This window comes from Molothrus aeneus, chromosome 11 (genome assembly GCF_037042795.1).
Source record: "Molothrus aeneus isolate 106 chromosome 11, BPBGC_Maene_1.0, whole genome shotgun sequence".
Lineage (NCBI taxonomy): Eukaryota > Metazoa > Chordata > Aves > Passeriformes > Icteridae > Molothrus > Molothrus aeneus.
Genome location: NC_089656.1, coordinates 2,406,784 through 2,418,877, shown reverse-complemented (window position 1 = coordinate 2,418,877; position 12,094 = coordinate 2,406,784). Strand labels below are relative to the sequence as shown.

General features: G+C 39.3%; 1 protein-coding gene across 1 annotated transcript in view; it reads right to left on the bottom strand.

Moving 5' to 3' along the window:
* The window catches only part of LOC136561036 (transcription initiation factor TFIID subunit 4-like), a 154,691-nt gene that overhangs the window by 117,798 nt on the left and 24,799 nt on the right, over positions 1-12,094 (bottom strand). The window contains exons 7-8 of the mRNA XM_066557138.1: positions 10,974-11,228; positions 1,685-1,790 (exon numbers count right to left, since the gene is read on the bottom strand). Coding sequence (XP_066413235.1) covers positions 1,685-1,790; positions 10,974-11,228 — 361 coding nt within the window. The remainder of the gene's footprint in view (positions 1-1,684; positions 1,791-10,973; positions 11,229-12,094) is intronic.

Below are 12,094 nucleotides of genomic sequence, written 5' to 3'. Positions count from 1 at the left end.
ATACACTACACTTGGAGATTCACTCCTGTCAAGGAGGAAAATGCAGCACTGTGTGGAGGTCAGCCCAGTTCTGAGGTAAGAACCCTTAACAAGCCACACTCCACAAAATTATGCTACCAGAATTTTTATTGAGATGATGCCCTATTCCAGTATATTAGCTCCTTCTGCAGGAATCCCTGGGTCAGTATAAAATATCATTACACTGGTGTTTACAGGAAAAGGTTTCAACAATACATCACAATGATGCACTCTTGGCAGTGCTGCCAGCACACAGGCAGCCTGCTCCCTGGGCTGCAGGATGAGTGGTTTTATACTGGGATGTTTTCTAAATGCCTATTCTTGTTTGCTTTGTCTGTGTAAATAAAACCATATACTGGAGGGCTTCACCAAACCTGTAAGTTTGAATAAGCTCACCAGAAAGTAGGACCTTGCATAAATTGGCTTTTATAAAACCATCTGCCATAAGAAAAACTGCCAGTTAAGTTGCATTGCAGTGGCTGATCAAGGGCTATCAAGAATAAACTCATATTTTGAACCTACTGTTTAAAAGACAGATGCCAGTATCATGCAGTGAAATTTTCAGTACACTGTTGACATTCACAACTTGGAGACTGAACAAGCAAAGAAATGAAATCTGCCTTCACTCTCAAACACATTAGTCAGAAGTGAAAGCTCATGCTGTAAGATGCATGGACATGCTATAAACTCAGGACATGAGTATCAGTGCTATCAAACAAACACACTTTATGGTGAGTAACTGTATCCCTTCCTAACAGCCTACAGGGTTACAGTGACAGCTTGGTCTTTGTGTCCATTCAACCTTCGGATTCCCCTAGGAGAGCAGAGCAAGTAAAACATCAACTGCTGTTAAACATTTCTGATGCTTTTTTTCCCAAGGAGAATAGAAACAACCAAGCAATGAAGTCAAGTAGGCAGCAATAGCTTTTATGTGCATTTGAACTGGTTTGAGTCCTGATTCAGCACCTGAAGATGACAAGCTCTGTATTCCATTACAAACCCTCAATCTGTAAATGCCCACATCCAGTAAGATACTCTCACACATATTCAGGAAAAATAAAACCCAAGCCTAAGAGATTCAGTGGCAGAAAGGAACAAATGGGGTATTTATTAGGAAGCAAGGAGGCTTCAAGAATCCTCTTCGAAAGTGGGAACGATCAGCCAGACACACTGACAGGAGTCAAAGAAAACCAACCTGAGGCTTGACAAGTTTCTCTAGGGCTCCCACCTTGACCTCTGTAGCTGCAGAGATGGGAATAACCATGTTCTGCTTCAGGAGTATGAATTAGAAATAGAATGATTAAATTGAGGTATCCATGAGGCTTCAGGAAAATAAAGAATCTTTTTCTTGGCCCGTAGTTACAGTTTAAGACTGTGAGAGCCAAGTTCCTGACCTGGTTTAGAACTTTCAATGAAAAACTGCTAAGTGAGGAGCTAAACATAGGAGAGTTTAGTCCTAGGGTTGTTTCGAAACATTTCACTGTGTTGGTCCAAAACACCTTGAAACTGCATATGAAAACATGCACTTTTCAGCCAGCTTAAAGTAAAAATAAATGTCACCAATGTTGCCAATGTCAACACTGTACATTTTTCCATGCTAGTCGTTTGTAATTACAACAAAATTCATACAAAGGTAACAATCTCACTAAAACATTGAAACCCATACCTTGTGGTCTAATGGTCTGAGTTATTACCACTGGCATCCTAATCTGGGTAGTCTGGCAAGCAGGGGTTCGTTTCACAGTTTGAGCAGATGTTGACTGGATAATCTGCTATTATTAAAGAAAAGTATACTTGTATTATACTCCTTATACACAAACACACACAAGGTAAATACACTGATAGCTGTCAGCACCAAGATAAGCACGTGGACCTCTACAAGCACAAGCAGCTGGTGACAAAAGTCATATTCATGTAAAGCATGTGGTTGTGTGTGTGTGTATATACCTAGATTGCCATTATGCTTTAAATAAATTCAATAATATACGACACAGATGTCATACCTCACAACCTTCACTAAAATTATATTTCAAACTCGTAAGGTTAATATGAAAATTCAGACTTTTGTCTTTAGACATTTTACTAGAGGAAAAGCAGTTTTGTAGAAGAAAATGCTGCAATCATTGTAGTGGTATCCACCTACAAACATTAGGCCTTGCACTAAATATCTACACTTTCTAAAGAAAACATACGAAGAATAAATTCTAAAATATTACGGGTTCCAAAGTCAGATACACACAAGAAAGCAAATCAAGTTTTGTGGTGATCATATACTACAAATCTTTTAAATGCTAATTTGATATTCTCAAGGTTTCACTTACTACTAATTCAGGTTCTGAAGTTCTTCCTTAAAAATTCAGCCTGGGTTAGAAATGTAAAATTTGACCCATAAACAAATCAAATCAAAAAGAAAACACGTGCAAGGGTCATGTTTAATCAACAGCAAAACATTCAACAAAAAAAAAAAAAATTGAAAAAAAAATAAAAATCAACATTCATATGATCAGGGCACAGATGTAATGAACAGAAGATTCAGAAAGATGTGTGGATGCTGCAGAGCTGTAAAAATCCCCATAAATAAACTCTGAAAATAAACCACTGGCAAACAGCTATTTGAGGAAGATTCCAACCACAACTCTGGTGCCGCTCACAGCCACAACTGAGTTCCTCCCTCTCCCTGGGAGGCAGCACCACTCCCACAGGGAGTTCCTAAATCACTGCACTCAGCTGGACAGCAAATGGCCAAAGCTGTGACTGCACAGCAACCTCTGGAGAAAAGGAAAGCACAAACATCTGCAAATGGGACAGCAGGATGAGCAATGGGGAATTGCAACCAGGGCTCCAAAACTGCAAGGGAGACAGGTGAAAACTAAAACAAGACAAGAGTAATGAGGGATCTCTGATGAATTCTTGAGAAAAAACAAATTGGGCCATTCTGAAGTTACTAAACTGCATTTTGTACGTCCTAAAATACAGAGAAAAGTTATAATAAACCTGTGGATGTAGAAGTATTAGCAATAATCACCCTGCAGAAAGAGAAAAGGGAAAAAAGATTAAGGATTCAGCTTCAACTATGGACACTGAAGGAAAATGGAGCATTTGTACTAAGCACAGAAATGGAGCTAATAGATACAAATTTACTTGGTCAAGACAGAGAGTGAATAGTTACATTCAGAGGGGAAAGAATAAAGCAGCTACCATGCTTAAAAACAGGAAAGAAACAGAGTTGATCAGTGAAAATAACAGAAAAAAGTTGAATTAAACTGCACTAAATTAAATTTGATGCACAGGAAACATGAACAAGTGTGGGTTTGGTAAAAAGACAGAATAGTCCACGTTAAGAAAACTTATGTTGGTATGAAAAAGGAGAATGATGCCACTTTTTCAATAATTTATTGGATCAGTTTGCAGAGAACAGTGAAGAAAAGCTGCTGTACCTTAATGGACCAGAAGCCAGGGCATAAAGGAGATGTGTGGGACCCCTGGACAGAATTTACTATCTGGCATTACAGAAATCTTCTGCAATTGCATTTTTTTTCTCTCTCTGTGAGGCAACTTCTACAGTTCAGAACCAAGTTCTTTTTCCCTCAATTAATATTTTCATGTGAGTACCCTACAAAATGAGCCACTAACACCATTAAAGACAGGTCAATATTTAACCATTTAAAATTACATAAATGGCAAAGTTTTCTTTACTACCCAATACATTCCACAAGCTGTTTTTTGGCAAGTACTGTACTAGGACTTCAATGTATGTAGAAACACTGAAAATCTAGACAAGTATTGAGAAACAAACTTTTCCAAGGGGCAGAGACCAAAAATCATCATCTTAAACTCCATAAAGAAACCAACCAGCAACAGGCACATACTCTCTCAAAAGAACAGCTGCACCAGAGCTCAGAGCAGCATCTGACACTAAATTCCAGTTTCTGTACTGGAGTTTTAAGAAACATGCAATCTCCAGATCTGGAGGTCATTAAGGAATTAAAATTAGCAATTTGCTAATTGTAAAGCAGAGTGTGTAACTTCTTTGCTGGCAAACTAGGGACATAGTAAAAATCAATGAATCAGAGGATCCTGCATTAAAATTGGCAACTATCTAAGCCACACTCACCAATTAAGATAATTCAAACTGTTCTAATCTTCTTGCCTGTTTTCCCAAGATCATAAACATTACTATTAAGTCCTTAGCTTGACCTCACAGTTGTAGACAATGGACAAGTGTACCAGCAAGCTGGTCTGGGAGATGATGAACTTAAATTATTTCATATTCCTCACAGATGAAAACCATGCACAACAAGTGTACCCCAGGCCAGGTTATCTCTCCACATTCTGAACCACAGCTGAATGCCACAGATCAGCTGACAAGCACTGACCCAGACTGAGAGAGCAGACACAGAGTTTGGGGACACTGAGGTTAGCAGGGACATTATTCCTGCCTTCAGGAAATATCTCAGTGCTGCTGGAACCACCTTTGGGAAGGTGAGGAGAGGACAGAGTCAGACTCCCCCAGATGTGCAGAGCAGAAGGATGTAGCACTAAAGACACAAGCTGGAATAGAGGAGATTCCAATATAATAGAAGAAAAGAACAATTACCGTGAGGGTGGGCAAGCTGTGAACAGGCTGCCCCAAGAGGGCTGTGCAATTTCTTCTTGAGGACACTCAAAACACGACTGGCCACACGGGAGACATCCCAATGTGTCAGCAGGAGGCTGCACAAGACACCTCCAGGAGTCCTTTCACACCTTTCCCACTGTGCCCATAAACACACCATCACTGATTCTATTCAAGTGCTGAGTCACAAAGGTAAAGAGACAGAATGCAGAATGTCTTCAGAGCATACAGGAACTGTTCATCATTCCAGCTCCCCTAAAAAGGGAAGCATTTTCATTATGTACACCTCTGAAGACAGCAAGCACAACAACAGAAAGCAAAGGCACAGAAAATAGAAAAGAATGTGATTTAGTCATTGCCTAGATTTGACAGAATTAGGAAAATGGTAAAATTATGATCAAGACAGTGTTGAGACAGCAAGTACTGTCATATACTAGTTATTCCTCTTCAATTTATCTGTCAGAATTGAAGAATCATGTCCTAGGCTGCTGCACTTTGGAGCCCTTCAAGGAACACACTAAAGCAGCAAAGCCATGGCATTCTCCTCCAAGTGCAATGTGTCAACAGTTACCTACATTTTTCTTCTATAAAAGAACATTTTTTTGCAAAGTAAGGTGTACATTTCTCACAACAAAAAGTATTCTCCCTCTCTTTTGATTTCATCTTTGCTCTTCTCCCCTTGTCACCTCTCTCCACTCACCACACTCACTTTGATTCACCATTTGTCTGCTGTGCCAGACCAGTTCTTCCTCTCACCTCCCAAACACTGCAGACACCACTCTGCCCTTTGCTAAAGTTGACTGGATTTTCCCAGGTGAAAAAAGGGATGTTTGTACAAAGCTGCTTCCATAAGGTAGCAGGCTCAGAAAGACAAAAAAAGGAATTTACAACAATCCCACTACTGATAACCAGAATAGCAAAGAGGTGACAGCTGAAATAATGTTTTTTTTTCCCTAAGGGTTTTCTTAAAAAAGTGCAGATTTGGTAACTCTATGAGAATAAAGTAAGGGTTCTCTCTGCCCCTAATCTCAAGCCAAAAGGTGATGATCATTCCATGACATCTTCTACTGTGTAAGTTACTGCAGGACAGAGAACAAATGATAGCCATGAACACAGAGCAATCATCAACAGCAAAACCAACAAATACAGTCTGAGAAAGAATCCAGCCAAAGCACATCAACTGTACAGAAATAGAAAGAAAACAGAAGTTATCAGTCTTTCTCATGCCTGCACAAGAGAGACACAATTACATGAGAGCCACTACCTACAAAGCATTGAAAGGAAAATTCCTTTAGGGACAGTAAGATCAGAATTCATTGCTGAAGTTTCTGAGGACAAGGATTCTGCAAATCTCCTGGACCAGTGCAGATGCACAAGGTTCCAACCTTTACTTGACAAGGGCTGCAAAACCAGCCTGGCTCAATTCACAGGAATCACCCTTAGCAGCAAAAGGATCTGAACCAAAAGCTTAAACCTATCAAGTACTGCAATAAAGACAAAAACACAGTAAACAAGAGCTTCTGCAAAGAATGAAAAACAAAAATGGATTTGAAAAATATATCCTTTACCAAGCTTTTTTTTTCTCTCAATTAAGTTAAAAAAATAATGTAGAAGGAAGAAACAAGACATGCATAAACACATAAAACTCAGAATGGCTGTGGTCTGATATGACATTTATCTTCACTCATGAGTAAACACTTGCTAACTCACTTGTGGCTATGCCACTTGTGATTTATCAGTCTACTCACTCCTGAAGATAAATGTCATATCAAACCTCAGCTATCATGTAATCTGGCAGCATTAACTTACAAAGTTCATGCTCTTATGGGCCTAGAATTCATATTTACCATTGCTTATCATGCTGTAGTAGCAGCTACAGTTTCTGAATTGTGCCTCAAAATCTACATAAGCAATTATTTCTTCCTCCCAAACAAAAAAAAAAAATTGACTATTTTAATGTTAATATGACAACAACACTATTCCATTGAGTATAGGCTCTCAACCAAGAAATGAAGAACAATGAAACAGAAGCCATGACATCACTTGTTCCCCCTGCTCCTCAATTTATTACACAATTCTTCCTACAATGGTCAAATGGTCACTTCTGAGTGTGCTCAATTATGGCTTTTTCATCACTGTCTTCAGGAGCCTGATCTACCATCTAATATCCTCTCTTACTTTAAGGATATTTTGCCTTGTATCCTACCTAAATCCTACTTCATTTAATTATGTCCTGTTATTCATATTTTTACCATCTTGGTCTGTTCCAAATAAGGAATTTTCCCTTTTATTCTCCCCTACAATCAATGTCTGAACAAATTCTGTGTGGTCAATTCTCTTAAGCTTTTCTTTTTATCTTTGCTTTCAAGCCTGGCCTTTTGTTATTGGTTTCCAAACAACAATCAGTGTGAATATTCTCCTTATATTAATGTACAGCCCACAAAATTCTGAAAATAAAGTCCATGATAACAACTCAGAAAAGCACTAGGCTGTGTTTCAAATGGGCATACAATTTGTCAAGTACAGGCTTTGTTCCTGTTAATGGATCCCAGATATTTACTGCTCAACAGCCATTTTTATTTATATTTTACTGCACACCAAATTCCACGTCAATGGCTAAACCTTTATTAGTCAATTAATGGAAAATATTCCTTTTATCCAAACAGCCATCTATTACTCTTCCATTTCTAAGCTGCCTTGCAGACAAGACAAAAAGAAAACAATATCCTAAAATTTCACTAAAATGTGTACAAATTACAGTCATTCATGAACAGAAAAATGATGCCAGAAAAGCTTCAGTGGAGAATTAAAAAGCCAAGTGGAACATCCCCATATAACATAATTCTTATTCTGCTGCTGTATCTTGTTTCCAAATTCCATTACTCTATCTCAACTCTGAGAGACCCCAACCACTGGGAGAGTGCAGGGAAAGTGTCAGGAAATGTCTGAGCAAATCCTGCTCTCCTGTAACTTAGAATATGGCAGAGCCTGCCAGGGACATTGTGCCCTACCAGTGCAGCAGAAATGGGGCAGATGTAGTTCCAAACATCCCTCCTAATCCTTGACCTGCATGAATCTTTATACAGCTTTATATATAATTAAATTTGTTTTAATTAAGATGGATCACTGATTTTCTGGCTGGGTGTTTTTATCACTCAAGTTTAATATTTGGCTTTAACTTCCAGGAGTGCTTTCTCCTTATGATGAGGCAGTGCCAACATAATACATGAAGTGCTAATCCACCTCCACTACCCATCAATGCACTTGTAACCTCCACATGTGTAATAAAGAACATCTCTCTCACTTAATTTCAAAATTTACAGATTTTACTGCTGCAACACCCAAAACAAGACAGGCAATGTCTGCACACACCAGGCAACACAGAGCACATGGACTCCAAGAATGGCAATTTAGACAAACTTTGAACATTGCACTTAGAACAATTAAAAAAATTACTGCTGGCTTATCTCATAAGTGTCTCATCAATAAAATATTAGCTAAGATTATTCCCCTTTTCTTTATGTAGAAGTAGCACTATCTAGCTTTATAAAACATTGTTCTTCATAGTTGGGAGGATGATTCCAGTACTCTACAAAACAGATTAAACATCTCTGTTTCATCTCTGTTAGCACTGTACATTTCAAAGCCTTTGTGCAAGCCCTGCTGCATGCTGACAGTGCACACAGGATTTCCACACTGAAGGTACCTCAGTGCAACTGGAGAAAGCATTCCCACAGCTGGCACCTTTGAGAAACAGCAAAGACAAAGGAAGGAACAGCTAACAGCCCCTTCATGTTTTAAGGAAAACTAAACTGGCTGGTATGAAAAGATCCATAGTCGAAACCAAGCTTGCCCTTCTGCAGCTGGACAGTTTGCAGAGCCAGCTGGAACCCTCTCCAATGAGCTTCAGGCCTGGAAAAGCTGGAGCTCAGCCAGTTCTTCCATCAGGGCTGGCTGCCCCCAGGCAAGGCAGCTGCAATCTTCCTCTGCTGGACAAGTCCAAGGCAAGATGGCCAGCAGGCCTGTGCTCTGATTCAGGGAGCTCTGAGAACTGGGACAGTGGCACTACAAGCAAATCAATACTTATCAGCAATTACTGGCCTGATATGGAGCTGCTGCTGTGCTGCCTGCTTGGCATCTGAGCTGATGGGTGCTGTGCTAAGGTTTTCTGATGCAGTAACTCTTGATGTCTGATGCTGCTTTTGTCTGCATAGAGCTACTCTGAGGGTCATTAAGTGCCTGGTTAAGTACTGCTTGATTCTATTAACTAAAGACTGATAAATTTAAAGGAAATATGAAAAGACAGTTTCACACTAAAGCAAATAAATTATGATTCTTAATGTCTTCTCCCTATTATATATATTTTTATATATTATATCTTTTCCAGAAAAGAAATAGTTTTAACCACAGCTTTGCTTTGTGCAGTTGGTGACCTTTTGAAAATGTAGTGGTCATTTCAAGTATCCAGTAAATGAAAATTCAGCCCTACACCTGTGACCTCCTTACAGACAGAAAACCAACTTCTCTTGGCCATCACATCAATCTCCACAATGTTACTGGAGCAGCTTCCAGCTCCTCCTATTACCCAGGCATGTCAGAAAAGCTCTTCAGCTCTACTCACAACATCTCAACTGCTTGCTTAGAGTATCCATTGACATGAGACAGCCTCTCCCAGAAATCTGGCTTTATCCCAAGCAGAAAATACTCCAGCAGAACTATAATCATAGGAGTAAGAATTCCTGTGGTCTTACCCATTTTTGTCCTGCATCAATGTTTCTCAAAAGGTGGGGTGAAACCTGCCCAGTGGGCACAGGAGCACTTGAGGTGGGCTGCAGAGCACTGCAGAAGCCATGTTACATGGCAGTAGATTGTGGCACGAGACAATGCCAGACTTACTGGCCATGGACACTTCTACCTCTAAGCAATCTGTCAGCTGCAGGCACAAATTTGCTTAACTTAGGAAAGGGAGGGATTTTTCCACGTGTAATTCTGACCAGGTGCTACTCTTCTGCCTAGAAGAGCCAAAGCTATTGTCCACTCAGTCATGAAACACAGACAAATCACAAAGATGTCACAAAAAGTGTGAGGAACACTTTTCTAATTAATACAACAATCCAGACAGGGTGGGGAGAAGCCATCTGAGAAAAAGAAAGAATGCAAGTGGCTGGAGCTGCATTGAAGCAGTCAAGCTAAGGTGAAAAATACCCAACTGCCTTGTGTGTATTACAAGTGCCAGAGTCACAAATCTTACCACTCAAGATGTTCTTACACATTAAGACTATGCTCACTAAAGGATTATTAAATTATATTAATTTTATTTTAAAGTTAATAAATTAACCACTACAAAGTGTTTGCAAGGTTCAAGACACAGCACAGGTATTTTCAGACTGTGCACTGCTACTTTTAAATTAATGCAAAAGAGATATTCTCTCTCCACACACATCACTAATCATTTATATGCTTAACAGAGCCTATAAACTCAAGGATAGATCACTGTAAGGTTTTACATTATCACAGCTGCATTTCTCCACCTCAATAATATGAATTTTTACCAACTTGATCCATGTTCTGGAACCTCTCTCTATGATTTTGAGATCTAAGTGAAGTACTTTACTCACACATGCACAGTCACCACAGACAAGGAAACTCACAAAGAGTAATGCTGCCTGTATAAACTCAAGACCTTGTAAAAATCCTAAACACCTTCTAATTCCAAGTGCAAACACACACACAGAATCCTGTGTAACAGCAGGATAAAGTCACCACACTCTCAGTGACTGCCTGGCTGTGCAGCTGCCTTACTGATAGTGCCTTTAAATTAATGAATCTAAGCACTTCATACTCCACTGTGCACAACAAAGACAGAGCTCAGTGAGTAACAGAGAATGGCATTACTGCTAAACAGAACACCTGGAACAGCACAGCTCTTCTACAAGATTTTGTAACTATGTGCAGAAGAGTTTAAAATGAGAGAGTTCATTTTCATGTTAAAGCAAAGCAGCATACCTAATGACATACTCAACATTATACTCTTGCCTGTAAATCTTGGAAAAGCTTTCTGTTCTACATGTGTAATTCCCTCAAATTCCACTGTGCTCATACAACAACCACTCTATGCAGACAAAAATACCAAGAGTGCACTTCCTTCAATTTATGTTAATAATCTTAGCTGAAATAATGGTTGAGCATATGTGTGAAATGACAGAAAATGAGGTACTACCACATATCACAGAATATGATACAAACAAAAAAGAATTTTCCCAAACAAGCTGCAATGAAAGTGACACTGAAAACTGCTGTAAGTTCATTAAGAAATCCTCTTTTACACTACAGTACCTACCAGTTGAGAACTCTGATTTGACTGTACCACCTTAACCTGAGGAGGCTGCACTGTATTTGATACAGAGACTGTGCAAATGTTGTTTGGTTGCCTTATTCCTATTGTCTGTGTGGTGACAACAGAGGAGATTCCCGAGGCAGACTGAGGTATCACTGCAGAGAGCTTGCTCTGTTGGAGTGACTGCTGAGATGGCTGGCCTTGCAAAACCAAATGCTGACTGTTCAGTAAAGATTGTCTCAGTGCAGGTAGACTTTTCTAAAAACAGAAGAAAGTTTATGAAATATCAACTTAGCAGATCGACAAAAAGCATTTTGAAATTTGCTGGAAATATAATTAACTGCCTGTTCATCAAACAGAACTAAGATTGAACATTTATTGTAAGAGAAAGTTCAGTTTTTAATAAGCTTTCAGTTTGGATTTAGCAACCCTGCAGATTTTCACATGCCCTTAATTTTACTGTAGCAGAAAAATCACTCTTCTTCTCAAGACTATCTAGAACTTGGAGCTTAGGTCTTTGGAAGGGCAAGAAATGGATAGAACCATGGAACAACCCTATTCCCAGCAAGCTGCACCAATTTACTCCTCCTAACACACCTCCAGTACCTACAACCAAATGATTTCCCTCTCAGTGCCCTACAGCAGTAGCTGTTTAATAATGCAATCATTAGTTCTGAAGTCATGTATTGTGAGTGCATTAGAAAAGTGTACTATTGTAAGCCCCAGGTTCATACCATTTCAAGGAAAACAGACTTCTGAAATGCTGTACTGTACCTTCATGAACAAACTTTTTACTTCTTAAGTGGCAGAAGTTTTCTTTTGAAGTGCTCCCTCAGGCAGCTGTAGAATGCAACAGTGTTTAACCCAAGCTACAGCTCTTTCTAAAGTTCTAACATTGATTTAAAAACTTAATGCCTCTTGCCCAGAAAGGACTTCAAAGAAAGTCCTTTCTTTGAAAGTTCCTGCTTCTTAGCATGATGCTAGAAGTGACTGCAGTAAAAGCCACAAACAAGTGTTAATGATAACTTGAAAACACAGGAGCAGAAGTTGTGAAGCAAAGTTGCAGGGAGTGAAGAGAGAGAAAATCTGCCCTGAACACAGAAGTTTTGAACTAGACCAAAAAT